General features: G+C 41.1%; 1 protein-coding gene across 1 annotated transcript in view; it reads left to right on the top strand.

The window, feature by feature from the left end:
- Positions 1-13943, top strand: part of NKD1 (NKD inhibitor of WNT signaling pathway 1) — a 94560-nt gene extending 80617 nt beyond the window's left edge. The window contains exon 10 of the mRNA XM_066583958.1: positions 4499-13943. Coding sequence (XP_066440055.1) covers positions 4499-5076 — 578 coding nt within the window. The 3' untranslated portion in view covers positions 5077-13943. The remainder of the gene's footprint in view (positions 1-4498) is intronic.
- Positions 13944-17851: the final 3908 nt, after the last annotated feature.

Here is a 17851-nt window from a genome sequence, read left to right as displayed (position 1 = left end):
ACTGGTGGAACTGAGGAATGGCCAACAAAATTAACTACAGGTAATATACCCCTTCTATTCTCCAGTCTCAGGACAGACGTTTATCCCACAACTGGACTGTCACTTTAAAGCTAAAGCAAAACATACTTGGGGCAGGGCAATCAGTATTCCATACATATAAAGTAAGACAAATGGGTAAGAGGCCTCCTGAATAAAGTGGTGTTTGATGGCCACCACCAGTTGAGGTTCCCCGATTGCTACCAACAGTAGCTGCAGCCAGAGACCTTTTCCTCTTAAAGGCAGAAGAGCCATTAATACACGAAATAAACAGCAACACTAGGACATTAACAATCACAACCACACAACTAGGGATTATGGCACTAGTCCCACATAAAAAAACAATAACTTCCAAAAGTTCTGTTGGCCACTGCAGTTCCTTCAACACTCAGGGAAAACCTTTCCAGCCACAAACAAAAACCAAACCAGCAGTAATAATTTAAAGATTATACCCCTATTATATCTGGATTTCAGCATGATATTTACATATATGGCCTCATGTTGTATTTTAGACTATAGACCATCTTAAAGGGGTTGTCCCGCGAAAGCAAGTGGGGTTCAGCACTTCTGTATGGCCATATTAATGCACTTTGTAATATACATCGTGCATTAAATATGAGCCAAACAGAAGTTATTCACTTACCTGTTCCTTTGCTAGTGTCCCCGTCTCCATGGAGCCGTCTAATTTCAGCGTCTAATCTCCCGATTAGACGCGCTTGCGCAGTCCGGTCTTCTCCCTTCTGAATGGGGCCGCTCGTGCTGGAGAGCTGCTCCTCGTAGCTCCGCCCCGTCACGTGTGCCGATTCCAGCCAATCAGGAGGCTGGAATCGGCAATGGAACGCACAGAGGCCACGGTGCACCATGGGAGAAGACCTGCGGTCCACCGTGGGTGAAGATCCCGGCGGCCATCTTCGCAAGGTAAGTAAGAAGTCACCGGAGCGCGGGGATTCGGGTAAGTACTATCCGTTTTGTTTTTTTTTAAACCCCTGCATCAGGTTTGTTTCGCGCCGAACAGGGGGGGCTATTGAAAAAAAAACAAAAAACGTTTCGGCGTGGGACAACCCCTTTAATAAAGAAAACAAATGCTCGTAAAATTGATCTTGGTGTAAAGTTAGGGATCATGCTTACTCCTCTGTAATGCGTTGCATGTAGCCATGACATCTCAATACAGACTGAGGCCCTATAGCTCTATATGCCTTAAATTTCTTATGGCGGCACACAGCATTTCTTTTCTCTTGGGTTAATCTGACAGTAAAAAAATGTGCTACAGTATGTTCCATCATATGCGGTATTACAGAGATACTCTCCCTTAGAAGTAATGCTTCTAGAAGAGAATATCTCCATAGCTTGTCAGTCTACAGATGTACAATAAGGTGACATGAAGTACTTACAGCTTCAAAGCACGCAGTTTAGAGGACTCTGAGCGCTCCATACTGGCCCTGCTATGTGCATAAAGTCTGAAAGTGCCTCTATCCCAGAAGTTTTAGAATTATGGGTGATATAAGTAACTCACGTGTGGTTGGACGCAATTGGAAAAATATAAAAAGAAACCTCTCATTTTACCTCCTCTGTGGGAGCACTAGCACTAGTTAGTCGTATATTTTGGGACTGTATACATTCAAAGAACTCAAGAACTCAAAGAATTCAGTTTTGTGGAAATGAGAGATACAATAAAACCGCACAGTTGTCATAAAAAGAAATTATGGCTTCCTCCACAAACACTTTTTTGTTTCTGTTTGTAAATGGTACGTGCGTTTTTTAAAAGTCTTCTTGGTGGCTTTTGTGTAATAACACATTTTTTAAGCAAATTTTTTTTTGTTCTGGGATTTTTCACATCCTATGGAGAAATCTATGCAAAAATGCTAGAAAAAATGCCAAACGGCACAATGTTGCTATTGCAAAGAAGAAGTAACTGACTTAAAAAATGAATGACAAGTGCAAAAGAATGGAGCCAAAAAGCGCACAGTTTATAGCTGGAGATGAGCGCACGTACTCGTTAAGGACAGATACTCGAGCGAGTATTCTCCTTTTCGAGTACCTGCCCACTCGCCCACAAAGATTGGGGTGGCAGCGGGGGTGAGCGCTGTGTTGCGGGAGTGAGCAGGAGGGAGCAGGGGGAAGAGAGAGAGAGAGATCTCCCCGCCACCCCCTGCCGGCACCCGAATCTTTGCGGGCGAGCAGGCAGGTACTCGAAAAGGACGATACTCACTCGAGTATCTGTCCTTAATGAGTACGCTTGCTCATCTCTATTTATAGCACATTTAATATTCCCCGATAGAACGCCACTTAAAATGTTGTATGTAAAACATTTTTAAAGCCTTTTTCAACCATAAAAATATCCAGCAACCTTAATATATACAAAAAGAGGATTTCAAATAGTAGTAACAAATAAAAAGGAGGGACATTTTTTTGATAAATTATTATAAGATCTCTACTAGAGATGAGCGAACGTACTCGTAATGAGTACTTACACACCCGAGTACCGCCATTTTCGAGTACTTCAGTACTCGCGCGTAAAGATTCGGGGGGCGCCGGGGGGCGGGGAGAGGCGCGGCGGTGCGGGGGGTAGCAGCGGGGAACAGGGGGGAGCCCTGTCTCTCTCCCTCTCCCCCCCACTCCCCGCTGCAACCCCCCGCGCCGCCACGGCGCCCCCCGAATTTTTTCGCCCGAGTACGGAAGTACTCGAAAATCGCGGTATTCGGGCGAAAAAGGGGCGGGGCCGAGCACGTTCGCTCATCTCTAATCTCTACTGAAGATTTTGGCTAGTGACCAAAAATTATTTTACAGCTGGTCCAATAAATTTAGTTAACTCTAAAATTTTAAGTTATTTATTCCTGGATATTTAGCTGTGTATTAGACTACGAAATAGCTGTTCAATATGAGGATGGACTCGTCATAGGGATATAACATTTCCTTATATCCTTATTTGTGGTGATTGACCTTTGTTATGAATGTATCAACAACCGTGTTACTTATGATCGGCAAGGCGATTAAATCATCCCAATTTTCGCATAATCAAATCGGATTAGTCAGAACTGATTTTTGTCAGATCGCTGGAAAATCGAATTTCCAATAATGCCTGCTGCAGAGGATTAGCATGAAGTCAATCGGCAGCCATGGCATCTTGCTGATGTCAAGAAATGTGTCCTCCATCTTGCATGTGGGCAGCAATTTAATTAGATGGCTGAGTCACGTGACCTAGCCATATATACCATGGGCACAGCTCTACAGCTGTTCCTTGGAGCAGGCCCATGCTTGAGTGTTTGCAGAATTTCCCCTGGTAAAATGTATGACATTACTTTTAAAACCAGCACCACGCCTGCTGTCTTCCTTAGCACAATTTTTGATCTAGGAGATCCTATGTGGACCTTCTTTTGTTTTCAATTGACCCCAACACCACTGTACACTATTTTGAGCAATTTTTGGGAGGAGCATTGTGTTCTCTGGATGTGTACTCTCATGCAATTTGGGGGGCTTTTGCTGCATTTGGGACCTTCTGGAGGGCAAATTAGTGAACTTGATTTGTACTCCCACTGACTTTAATAGAGTCCGACTCGCAATGATTTTTGTAAAATCAACCCAGTGCTCACTTGAACGTATTATTCCACTAATTGCTCAGAACTAATCATCAATCATTATTCTTAGTATGTAATGTAACAGTGAGGGGGCATTATCTACATCTAAAGTCTTATTTCATGAAGAGAATACAGCTCATAGTGGTGGCATTGAGTATATCACTTCACTGTTTGTGGTTGGGGATTGGCCAACTGTGACAAATGCCAATGGTCCCGATCATGTGACTGCCTGTGTTGACCGGAAGAGAGGCAAGAAGAGGAGAGATGATCAATCTTCAACCGCAAACTGCAAAGTGATGCATTCAATACCACCACTGTCGGCTGCATTCTCTTCGTGAGGCAGATTATAGAAGAAAGAAGATTTTTACATGAACATAAAAGGGGGTTCTTTAAGAGCCGTGAGACTATGGAGCTCTGTCTGAACAAATGGGTATGGTATATTTGCTTGAAGAGTTCAAAAGAGGCCTGGACCCTTTTCTTCAGTGTAACAATATTACATGTTATAGTTACTAGATTAGTTTAGAGTAGTCGTTGATCTAGAGATTTATGCGATTGCCATATTTGGAGTTGGCAAGAATCTTTTTCCTAAAATGAGGAAAATGGGCACCACCTCAAGGCTGAACTCGATAGACGTATGTCTTTTTACAGCCTTACAAACCATGTTACTAAGTTATGCCCTAAAGGCAGTATTTACGTGTTATAATGGATTCTACAGACATATTTATTTTTACAAGTATTACAAATTAAATAAAATTATGTAAATTGGTACACGTTTTAAAAAAGAACTGCATACCACGTGTTATTGATGAATAATTGGCTGATTTTTGTAAAAAAAAATATATATATCTGAGGTAAAAGCTCATTTTAATTTTTAATTAATTTTGCAGGTTCTGCAACAGCTGAAAAACCAGATCCACATGCAAGAGCCTCCAATCAAATGAGGTCTCGTTCCCATGAACCAGAAACTCTTCATCTACACCAGAGAAGGTCTCAAGCGTTGGATCCTGGACATTTCAGTCTACTAGACCCTTCTCATCCAAAGATGGTAGAACTTCAGCAAAGACAACGAAGTCAAGAATCCAACAAACATTCTGTCAGAAGTCCCAAAGCTTCAAACAAGAATGTAACAGCATTAAACAGTCAACCAGGAAGGACAACAAGGAGCAAAACCATCCACGGTATGCAAATTCCTGTGACTTCCCCAACTGCACTTATGGGCCAGAGCTATGCTTACCACCCTTTACCACCTCAGCAACCTCATAGAAAGAGCAAGCAGAAAACCAAGGAAGGCCACCAGATGTGCAAAGCTTTCCAGTCACCTATTAACGTAGTGGAAAAAGAGCACGTGAGGGATTTGCCAAGCGTGCTGTTGTATGATGGTCACAATGGACACTTGATACAAAGACATGAGCATCATCATCACCATGAGCATCACCACCACTATCATCATTTCTACCAAACATAAATCAGTCCATTTACTCCACATCCTGAGAAGAACTTCAAAATTTGGTGCCTGTTCTGAAAGTGAAGTTGCTTTGTTGCCTGACATACAATTTAGGAACGATATCATTGTAAAATGGCAAAGCGGACCCAAAAACCCACTGGTGGATACTGTTAAATATATTTTGAACTCAACCAAGCACTTCTTAGAATTTGGACCTGCCGTGGAAGATTAACATTCAGTGATGTTTATTCATCTAACATTCAGACTGTTTGCACACACGCCTTTAACTAATCAACTCTGATGGGTTTTGGACACCAGAAAATAAATAGCGAAAAAATCCCCACAAACGGCACACTACCTCTAGTATTATTTGTAGTTTGACTTTGAGGCGGGTAGACCCGAGTGGCATATATATATATTGTCCATATGTTAACTGTTTACCTTATGAACACAAAAAAAAGCCAACATTCTTCACTTTTCTTAACTGTTTCTAGATCATTGGTGATATTTATATGTACAGTAATTTTAAGTTGTCTTTATCAACATGGAGACTGTAGATAGGTGGAAGTAATAAGAATTTATGGTATTCTGTATTAATTGTCAAAGTCTGAGGCATCTGAAAGGTTTGGCTAAAAGAAGTGACCTCTTAGAGATTTTGCCATTTACTAGCTATGGCCACGATCCTCAAGTCTCAACTCTGAATTGACTTCAGGCTTTCATTGAAAAACTGATGCCCATTGATTGTAATACTTTGTTTTTAAAAGGTGCATTGCAGCTACACTGCAGGTAAAACGGGCACTTACATATTCACCCCCTCAATGGTAACAGCTGATCACAAGGGCTTTCCAGTTGACCATCTTTATAATCATGAGATCACATGACTTCTTCTCCCGCCCCAGTATAGGGGAGCTCATTATGTTGCTTTGCATATGGTTACCAGTATTTGAATATTTCAAAGTGTAATAAGCAACATCCTAATTCCTTTCTAGGTTCTTCTCAATAGCCAGAGTCTTGTCTTTGTTTTTTTTTTTTCTTTTTATCAGGTATATAGTATAAATATATATAAATTTATATAAAAGTATATTATATATACACTCAGGTACTTTTTTTGCGTTTAAACAAATCTGTGGTTTGGTTATTTGTAGCATTCTGTTCTTTTTTTTTAATTATTATAATTATTTTATTTCAAAGAGTTTCTATGTATTATAACAGAATCTTGTGTTAAAAACTTTGCTGTTTCCAGGGCAAAATTCCCATTTATGATGGAAAAAAAACCTGAATTGTGAAGGAGTATATTTAATTTCTTTTTTTTTCTGTCTTTTTCTTTATGTTCCACTTAATGAAAATAAAGCAGATAATAGGACTGTCCCTGGTAACAGGTTACTGTTTCTCACACAGAAAAAGCTAGTTAGGGAAATTTTATATTAAAGGCAGCCATACTGAACCAGTTGTAGGACTTCAAATGTCAGTTCACTAAAAGCTAGTAACTTTATGGAGGTTTTGAGTTACATACTATTTGAATGGATTTTAAGGCAAGCTGTGATGTCACATTCAGAGCGTCATAGAACTTGAGCTGAAATTTTTTTTGGGGGGAGGGAGGCTTATAACAACCTTTCTAGGAGCTTCTATGTTGTGCTCTTGCGTTGTATTCCTGTAATCATTAATAAGCAAGTAAAGTTCCCTGCAAAAGTGTAACCTATGTATAAGCTGCAGATTCTGTTTTCATAAGGCTGCCTTCACATCTGCATCGGGGGTTCTGTGTTCATGCTCCATTCGGAAAGCAGGAAAGGAGAATCCCCTGGCCGAATGAGTCTGTCTTATTATGAAACTGAAAAGTGCCCAACGGACCCCATTGACTATAATGGGGCCCGTTCTGTTTCCGCTCACCTACCCATCATTTTACCGGAAGAAAAATCGCTATTTCTTCCGGTATTTTGTGCCGAATATGCAATGGAACCTCAGAACGAAGGTTCCAGGGCAGATGTGAACCTGGCCTAAGAGATCTGAAATGATAAAAGGTGAAAGTAAATATCTTTTTAACATACATAGTATGTAAAGCTGACAAAAGACACATGTCCATCCAGTTCAGCCTATATTGTATATTGTTGATCGAAGGCAAGCCCCACTTCCCATGAGGTAGAAGCCAACTTTCCTCATTTGAGGGGGAAAAAAACTCCTCAACTCCAAATCAGAATAACTCCTTGGATCAACGATCCTTCTATTTGGTAAACTTTTCCTTCTTTTCATCCTTTTTTTTGCATTGAAACATTGGTATCCTGGGAATCATTCAGTAGTTCACAGCACATGCAATTGGGTTCCAGCTTTTAGTATTGCCGTGTGCCTACATGATGGAATTTTCATGAAGTTCACGATGGAATTAAAGGGGTTCTCTAAGATTATACAATGGAATCGTATGGGTCTCCAATGGAATAGTATGGTCACTGGTCTCTGATTATAAAGCGTGGCCCTGCAGAGCCACTGCTGAGATAAAAGTGGAATGTTTCCTTAAGAAGAATAACCATAGCATTGTAATAAGTTCTCAGTTACATTTTTTTCCAAAATCCAATCTTGTAAATTGCATGGAACAAATTGAAATGTAATCCCCTGCATCAGTGATATTTTCCTTCATCATGAGTACTTTCTCAGGTCCAGGACTGAAAAACATGTCTGCTTTCATTTAAAAAACAACACAACAGAGGCATAACTTGAAGCTCCTGGGCCTCAATGCAAAACCGGTAACAGGGCCCCAACTATAATGCTTTATTCATACTACTAGGCTTACTGTATGGAGAAGATGGGCCTTATTGCCCCCTACGGGTCCTGGGCCCGGGAGCAACTGCAACCCCTGCATCCCCTATAGTTATGCCCCTGCTACCGCCCCTGTCCACAGGTTTTGTCTAGTATTGTAGCTCAGCTCCATTGAAGAGAATGGGGTTGAGCTATAATACCCCACACAACCTGTGGACAGCCATCGTACTATTTTTTTGGAAGACAGCAGCTAAGTTTTTTTTCTAATCCTGGATAAATGCTTAAAAGATATTTCTAAAGTTCTTGTGATTTTGAGGAACAATACATACACAGGGAAGAAGTCCTAATTATTAGGTCTCAAAATATTTTTAAACTTTTCCTATTGGGACTGCAACAGCCAGAACATGGTGATGCCTGGGACTTGGTAGCAGCGGTCAAAGTCCATGCCAAGATTAAAAATAAATATGAATCTATTTTTATTTCTTTCATAAACCCAGTATAACATTAACATAATGACAAAAAGGAGTCCATTATGTTAACAAGTAGAGATGAGCGAGTATACTCGCTAAGGGCAATTACTCGATCGAGCATTGCCCTTAGTGAGTACCTGCCCGCTCGGGAGCAAAGATTCGGCTGCCGGCGGTGGGCGAGGAGCTGCGGGGGAGAGCGGGGAGGAACGGAGGGGAGATCTCTCTCTCCCTCTCTCCCCCTCCTGCTCCCCCCTGCTGACTGCCGCAACTCACCTGTCACCCGTGCCAGCACCCGAACCTTCTCTGCCGAGTGAGGAGATACTTGCTAAGGACAATGCTCGATCGAGCAATTGCCCTTAGCGAGTATACTCGCTCATCTCTATTAACAAGCCAATGAATGCATTGTGCAGCTTATGTTCAAACTGCCTTTCCAGCTATGCCTCACCAATAAATGGGGGGCACCTCACAGTTGATGAAGAACTGATGAATGTGGTTTTCTGATCAGTATTCCTAAGGGACCTTTCACACATGTGGAATATTTCTGCAAGATGTACCCAAAGATGCAGAAACTTCTGCACCAAAATCTGCATGTATACATGTAAGTCATGGAGTGGAAATCCATAGCAGCAGATTATGGTACGTCTTTAGATGCATCTGGCAGAAGTATTCCACACGTGCGAAAGGTCCCTGAGGCCTCCAGTACCATCTTCCCCCTATGCTTATTTAAAATGATAAAATACTTTTAAAATAAAAGTTTATATTCAAGATGTTCCTTTTGGCCCCCATGCTTATGCGACTGGTATAAGCTCCTGGAACTGTTTTGCCGTAATATGCAAATGAGCAAAAATTTATGTTAAGCCAATCATGAAAACCAAAAGCTGACCTTGGGACCCTGTTAAGTTTCTTGTATTATGGATTGAAGTAGTGAAAAAAGGTCTTGGTGGTAGGCACTTAGAGATGATTGCCAGGCTTACCATAGATGTTTCTTATCAATGTTCTATACTTATAAAAAGAATCACTAGAATAAAGGGGTTCTCCTACTGGATGCTAAACAAAGTGAACCATTGGATCTAATAGGATATCTTTTATGGATATATGCCTGTATTGTTATGTAGAGGTTAAAGGTATTGTACAGGACTGGTATCACAGGTGGTCCTCATTCAAGTGACCAGGACTGAGCTCCAATCCCTGAAACATCCCATTGAAGGTAATGGCGCTATTTTAGAAAAAACTAGACCTTTTCTTTAATCCAAGGTAACCCCTTTATATTCTGCATAATTTCTTAATGAATTCCCAGTGTTTATAATTAAGCCGTGTCCTATGATGAGCTGACGACTTACTTTCACACAAAGGTCAAAGTGTTAATAGCGATGAAGCCCCTAAAAAAGTATTTTTTGATGAAAGAGAAGACAACCCAGTTGTCATGTGTTAAGCTGTTATAGCCAACATGACAATACCGCTCCTTCTGGTATATAATACAAAAAGCACTGTACAATAAATAACCCATTATTGTATATATGTTTGTATCTGATGTAGGTTATCTTGAGGAATAAATATTCTAGAGGTTTGAAGCATGATGAATACTGAATTAATTGTTAAATGTTAGGTTTTGGAAAGTTTGTCTGTGATACATACAAGTTGACTATTACTGGAAACTTTTGAAAAGTAATTAGGAAATGTAATTTGTGTATTAAGCATAAGTTGTAGACATGGGCATGAGTCAAAGGGTAAATTTTAAATTTTTGTTGAATCCAAAGAATTTCACGATTTTCAAGATATCTAGCAAGGAAATTAGAAATGTAATATTTATATTTGGCTCTAGCAAAATTTGACACCTTTGCCTGTTTATTTTGGAAGGCTAAGGACAAACATTGCCTTATAGTACATTTTTTCAAAATTATCTCCTGCTTTTCCACATATTAAGGGCCTTATACAATGCCCGAATGTCAGGCACCAATAATTGCCTGAATCTTCATTTGCCCATTCACTAGGCAGTGTAAATGTGCCAATGATTAGCTGACGAGCAAGTAATTCCATGTTTGTTGGCTGATTATCACATTTGTCCAAGCATTAAAGTATTTGCTGGTTGGCTGCGTATCTCGCCGTGTAAACAGGAGATGTGAAGCTGACCAATAACAGCAGTATGGGAATGAACAATTATATTAATGATCATTCATCCCCATACTGCAGATCATCTTCCTGCGTAATACTTATTAACAAGCGTTGACCAACATGCTCATTGTTGGTCGTCAGTCACTCCCATGAGCAGATTGGTCTGCCCATGTCAAAAGACCCGTAGTCAACTTGATCGTGGGAGTGATGCCAACAGCAGAAGATAAGTGTGATCTACTTGGCGGAGACCTGTTTAATCGTTAAATGTAGTTAGAAGACTAGTGCATGTGGTAAGGATAGTATTTTAATAAGTAGACCAATGGAAAAGTAATAAGCCACTGAATAGCACAGAAAAGTCATAATAGGCTTATAAGTGAAGAATGTGTGGGGCATTCAAAGCACATGCTAAAGGCATTTGATGTGCTAGCAACAGCTAGCAACGCTGCACTCCGACAGGTTAACTGGACTGTTGGCGTTGGTTGTCCTGGCTGCGTTATGGAAAGTATGTTACAGTGAATTATACCTCCGTCAATGTAAATGAATGAGCCCTTAGGTCACATGATTACCCCTACCAAGCACATGCATGTCAGGAGTTGTCATGTAGCTCAAGTTTAAGTGGGGACATCTAACAGAAGCCTCATTATATTGTGAAAGGTCAATCATGAAGGTGCACTGAAAAGATGGACAATGAAAAAGACAAGGTTCCCCAAAAGTGCAAGAAAGATGAAAGGCTGCAATCAAACTGGATTAGGAAGCTGGTAGTGATAAGTTCAATTGTATAAATGGTACCATAAGATACCATTACCTTCTGGGGTGGCATACCCCAGTATATGTACATTTCAGTATTACCTCTGCCCAATGCAAAACAGACTTTTTAATATGTTGTCAAAGATAAATGCTATTTAATTTCACAATTTCTTATAATGTAGCTATTCTTCAGCAAGTTTATTTAAATGGTAATTATTGCAGAATTGGGTCACCATATATATTACAATGTATACCCAATTGTAATCCCAGCCTCTGGAGCACCAATTTGGTATAAAGACTGGTACCCAGTGGTTGCTGGGTGTATTACAAGGCAGGGTCTTTGTCAATGGGAGGGATTGAACTGGAGGTGTTCATGTGGCCAGTTCTGCTGTAAATTCAAATTCTAATCATAAACTAAACTTTGTTCACTGCATTAATTTTAATAAATTTTTCTCTTTAATATTTAAAACTATTTCTACTTTTTGTTTGAGGCTGATTGATTTGCTTTTACAAAAACTGCAAAGTAAGTTCTCAGATCTACAGTGAAGATTATAGAAGATTCAACTGAATTATGTTTCTTAGATGAGATGTAGGTAGTTAAGCAAACAGAAGGAGGTCCATTTATTTGGCAGAATAACTAGACAAAATCCTACTAGTGGAAATCTACAAAACATCTGCTTTGGATTTTGGCCCACAGTAGACCAACCTGGCATGGACCAAAAATTCAACCATGTGATCGCCAGCCTGGGCCTCAACTCCCAAACTTTTTTGAGTGTGTGAAGTTACATGGTGGTGGCTACTTAGTAATAAGGATCCATAATACAGACTCCTAGGCCCTTCACATTGAGTGTGCCCGTTTTTTCCAAAGGCAGATGGCACTACAGTATAAGCTTATAGATTCTATGGGTGCTCTATTCATGATCCACGTAACATGGATTCCGAATACGTTTGTATGCATGAAGGTAGAGGAGCGCTACTGGGGAAGAAATCCAACAGACTGGTTTACTAACTTTATTAGTTTGTCTTTATTGCTTTTGTACTGTAGTTTCAGGAACAATCTTTATAATGTTGGAAGCAATTCATTTTTTTTAAATTTCATTAGGATTTTGTATTCTTCCTACTGACCTTCTTGCATATTCTTAATCTGGCCCAAAGGTGACATTTACATTTTTTAATGTTGCATGTTTATTACTATGTGTATACTTGAGCAAAACTGTTCAAGAGTCTACTTATTACTATAATTCTTTACGCTAATTATGCTTAGACTTTTTTTTAAATCTGAGACTTCAAGTCCCATTGTATCATTCATCAATCACCCAGAACTCAAAGTAAGCTATATAATACGAGACTCTTGCTGCTCTTTAAACACTGGTGGCATTTACCAACATTTGCATTCCTGTTGGTATAGTATCCTAATTTAGTGCCATTTTGAAAACAGAATAGCCATATATGTAATCAACTAATGCAACGTATCACGAGTGAGTCTTCTGTGAGAGTAAATGTAACCACTGAACAATTATCCAAATCCATGATCATCATGCTGCTGGCTGATGGATGGATCACCAACCATGTTAGTGTAGTCAATATGCATCGAACATAGTCATGTGGGGGTAGATAATGGTATTTATAGTATGCATCATTTGTACAGGAAAAAAGACCTAAACGTTCACAAACATCATGTAATATATAAGCTGTACTTCTAATTTAAAGGGAACCTGTCCCCACAGCACAACTAAGTTATTGTGTTATTATGGGGGGTGACATTTTTTTAATCCTCACCTGCTCCCGTCATCCAGCACTGTCACCCAGTAAGAATGATGTATGAAAATCTGGCTCTTTTAAGATTCCTGTGCATGCATTCCCATACAAGTCTATGAGAGAGCGTGCACAGGAACTGGAAAAGAGTAAGATTTTTGCGCTGCGCACTGACTTCACCGGTGACAGAGCTGTATCGCGGGAGCAGGTGAGTATAAAAAATACATCACCCTCCTGTCACCTCCCCTAACTGCAACATAACTTAGTTTGTGGTGCTGCTGGGACACGGCTGGTTCCCTTTAAAGCTAATCTGCCTCTCTTTTAACTATTTCTTTTTTTTATATTACTGCCTATGTAACAAATCATTTTTGTATCCTTTGCCAGTTGGGTTCTGTAAAAAGGTTCAGTGACTTTATTTGCACCAGGTGTTAATTCCAAAATGACTTATTTTATAACTAGTATAAAGTAGGAAATGTAACCTTAGCTCCTCTTCAAGTTTAAACCAGTTTTAAATTTAGAACTCAAATGGTTAAAAATAGAGACCCCAGGGTCTATTTCTATAAATTTAAGATCCAACTAGCTCCATGGAAAGTGTACATGAGCCCTGGTATACTCCTGACATTTTAGGAACTGAAGGAGCATTGTTTGGCCCTTAGTAAACATCATTTTTTTCCCAATAACCGTTACATCAGAGACATAGTGAAATAACGAGCATATACTGTAATCCAGAAATGTTGTGTCATTGCGTTTTCTGTAAGTGGAGATTTATGCGTTACTTTAAGCAGTGAATAAAATGATCATTCATCCATCTTCATAGTCTATTAGAAATGTAATTGTTCAAATCGAAACACTTTGTGAAATCAACACTGTTAAAAAAAACTTTTTTATGATAATCTGACCACTAGGTGGCATTTCCGCCACAGTTATTCTTGGCTTACCGGGACATTTGCTAACATCTTCCACTGATGCGGATGTTCTCTGGGGATAACAACTACTTCGGTTATGTTGCTGTAAATTTTGTTGTAAATAAAATAAATGCTTTTTATTATACTTTTACAGATGTGTCACATATAAGTGCTATGAAATGCCGGGTATACAGTCATGTAATGGTTGTGTGTATTGTACAACAACTTAAAGGGATCCTGGCATCACCTTTGAGCCCCATAAACCATGTTATGTAGATTATGTTTTATATGCATCCGATTCCATGTTCTTGCTCTGCGTCTCCATAAAGTTGGCGCTCGGACACATCACTACTCTTCAGCTGGCTCTCTGTGCCCACTCATTCATCTCTATGAAGTGGGCACACAGCTGGCTCAAAAGAGTAACAGTGTGTGCATGCGCCAACTTCACAAAGACACGGCAAAGGAACGGGGAATGTGGTGGGTATGAAAAACCGCTTGCCAGACTCTCCTATCCCTTGGCTGGTGCCCTAGAACATCATTTACGTGGCTCAAGGGCGATGACAGGTTCCTTTTTAAAGTGTAAGGGCCTGTTTAGACACGATTATTGCTCAAAAGAAATCTTTACACTGCAAGGTGATTGCTCAAAATTCACTCAAACAGCAGTTTGAGTGAGAGTTTTGAGCGTCAATCTTGAATAAGTGTGTAAATGAAGGCTCACGCTGTATGCAGAAGACAAGCGGGACCGCTATCTTGCATACAGCTGTTGTCTTCTCAGAGCACTCAGCTGGTATACAGCTGAGCGCTCCAAGCGGGGTATGCAGAAGGCAGCTGGACTGCTTGTCTTCTGCATACTCCTGTGGTATTCCGCTGAGAACTCAGCGGACGGTCCTGATAAGACTCATCGTTGTCTTTCAGCTTGCTGAAAGACAACGATGAGCAAATCGTTAACAAAAACTGCACGATGGTCGAGTGTTTAGACCCAACGATTCTCGTTCAAAAGAAGGCTTTGAGCGAATTTTGAGCGAGAATCATTGGGTCTAAATGGGCCTTAAGTTGTCAAAATGACATAATCACATTGGTGAAGTCAGTGACTGGGGACTACCAGTTATTTCCATAGCTCTGTAGTGCATTTGGGACTGCTCAGTGATGCATAACTGAAAATCTGACGCAAAATTGTAAGCAAAGAGATGCTAATTTCAGGGGTCCCTTTGCAGAGAATATTGTGTTTGATTTTTTAGTAACAGAAATCTCTCCACATGGTCAATGTTGTTTAAGCTCTTCGTTACATTCTGGAAATCAGTGGTGGCCCAAGATCACAGGCCAATGTGATCTTCCTGTGTACTGGTATAATCTATTTGTCATGGTCAGTGGATATGGATCCACTATGCCACACATTGGTTTGACTTTGGGCCAAATTCAAAGGCGAAACCTGAGGAACCATGGTCTTCATGCTTTAATGCCACCAACTGGAATGTGGGCTTCGCTGGGGGCTCCCCAGGCCGTAACATTGGAAGTGGTCTCAGAAATGTGGCAGCTGATGCTACTGTAGACCAAAGCCCAGTACCTGAGCATGTGAACAGGAGTGTGGTTAGTTCAAACCAAGTCAGGGCAGGCAGCGTAATTTCAGAACAAGGAGCAAGCTGAGGATTGGGACACACAAAATGGGTTCAGCATGGTAAAACAGGCCAGAGGTTGGGACAGGCGGAAGACCAAAGTATGGTCATTAGGAAAAACATAGACATTTTTTAAAACACCAGTGAACATGTATGTGAATAAGCCAAAAAAGAAGTATGGGCTCACCTCACCAGCAGTATCTTCCAATATAGCAGGGAAATCTGAATTTTAACAGGAGCTCTGTCCTCAAGCAGCCGACGGCAGACGAATAAATTCCATATGAAAAAAATAGAAGTGGAGAGGAGCTGCTACCGTTAAAACAATTACATTCTTTATTAAATAAAAAGCATACAGCTCACAGGTCCGGCTGAATGCGTTTCGGCTACAACAGCCTTTGTCAACAGCCTGTAATAATAAAAGAAACAAGCACTTTGAAGGAGTTGTCGGTTTGCTGCAAATCTCGGCATGCAGTTACATATGCAAACGACTAGAGTTTCGGCATGATTAGATAAAGGTTCTTGGCACCTGAAGCCCTAAAAGTGAATCACAGAATTTAGAATTGAAAAGGAGCTCCAGGGTCATCGGGTCCAACCCCCTGCCCAATGCTTAAATCATCCCAGACAAATGTCTGTCCAGCCTTTGTTTGAACACTTCCATTGAAGGAAAACTCGCCACCTTCCCTGGTAACCTGTTCCACTCATTGATCACCCTCACTGTCAGAAACTCTTTTCTAATATCTAATCTGTGTCTCCCCCCTTTCAGTTTCATCCCATTGCTTCTAGTCTTTCCTTGTACAAATGAGAATAGGTCTGATCCCTCTGTACTGTGACAACCCTTCAGATATTTGTAGACAGCTATTAAGTCTCCTCTCAGCCTTTTTTGCAAGCTAAACATTCCCAGATCCTTTAACCGTTCCTCAAAGGACATGATTTGCAGACCGCTCACCATCTTGGTAACTCTTCTCTGAACTTGCTCCAGTTTATCTATGCCTTTTTTAAAGTAGGGTTCCCAGAACTGGACACAGTATTCCAGATGAGGTCTGACTAAGGAAGTGTAGAGGGGAATAATTACCTCTCACATGATCTAGACTCTATGCTTCTCAATACACAGGTGCCAAACACAAGGCCCGTGGACCGAATGCAGCGCGCAAGCTCATTTTATGTGGCCCGCAGCATGCCGACGGCCGCTCACCACTGAAGCAATTGCCAGCTGGGGTACCGCAGCTCCCCGCTGGTAACCACGCTGCCAGCGCTGATCCCGGTGCACTCTCTGACATAATTTTTGTAGCTAGGATCCACATTCCCTGAGTCCTCTGCTCCTCAGTTCCACAGAAGAGAGGACAGGGGAGGAAGCATTCTGGGGTCACACACTGATGTCAGTGTGCACCCGAGCTCAGTGCGAGCAGAGGGGGAGCGGTGCTGACAGTAAGGAGGAGGTAAGTATATGGGTTGGGGTAACTATTATTATCGTGAGGTTAATAATATTACAGAGGGGGGTTAATATTACTGAGGGGTTAATATTGCTGTGGGGGTTAATATTTCTGAGGGGGATAATATTATTACTGAGGAGGTTAATATTGCTGTGGGGGTTAACATGACTGGGGGGGATAATATTACTGAGGGGGTAAATATTACTGAGGGGGGTTAATAATATTATTGAGGGAAGCTAATAATATTACTAAGGGGGGTTAAAATTGCGGTTGGGGTTAATATTACTGAGGGGAAATAATATTACTACTGGGGCCACTGTGGGGTACTGTGTTACTACTGGGGCCACTGTGCGTAACCCTGTTACTACTGGGGCCACTGTGGGGATTGCTATTTCTACTGGGGCAACACTGGGGGTCGCTATTACTACTGGGGCCACTTTGGGGGTCGCTATTACTACTGGGACCACAGTGGGGTATCCCGTTACTACTTGGTCCACTGTGGGCATCGCTATTTCTACTGTGGCCACAGTGGGGGTCGCTTTTACTACTGGGGCCACTGTGGAGGTTGCTATTACTACTGGGGCCACTGTGGGGGTTGCTATTACTACTGGGCCACTATAGTTGTCAATAATACTACTGGGTCCACTGTGGTGGTCACTATTACTACTGGGTCCACTGTGGGGGTCGCTATTACTACTAGGGCCACTGTGGGGGTTGCTATTACTAATTGGACCACTATGGGGTACCCTGTTACTACTGGGGCCACTATAGGGGTCAATATTATTACTTGGGCCATTATGAGAGCCACTATTACTACTGGGGCCACGATAGGGGATACTATTACTACTAGGGCCACTATGGGGGTCATTATTATTACTGGGGCCACTATGGGGATCAATATTATTACTGGGGCCACTATGAGAGTCACCATTACTACTGGGGCCACTATAGAGGTCACTATTAGGGCTCGTTCACACAGGCGTAATAGTATTTTGGTCGCACAATTACGCTGCATA

This window comes from Eleutherodactylus coqui, chromosome 11, assembly GCF_035609145.1.
Source record: "Eleutherodactylus coqui strain aEleCoq1 chromosome 11, aEleCoq1.hap1, whole genome shotgun sequence".
Lineage (NCBI taxonomy): Eukaryota > Metazoa > Chordata > Amphibia > Anura > Eleutherodactylidae > Eleutherodactylus > Eleutherodactylus coqui.
Note: the sequence above shows the minus strand (reverse complement) of the source record. Positions and strands in the feature narration are given on the sequence as shown.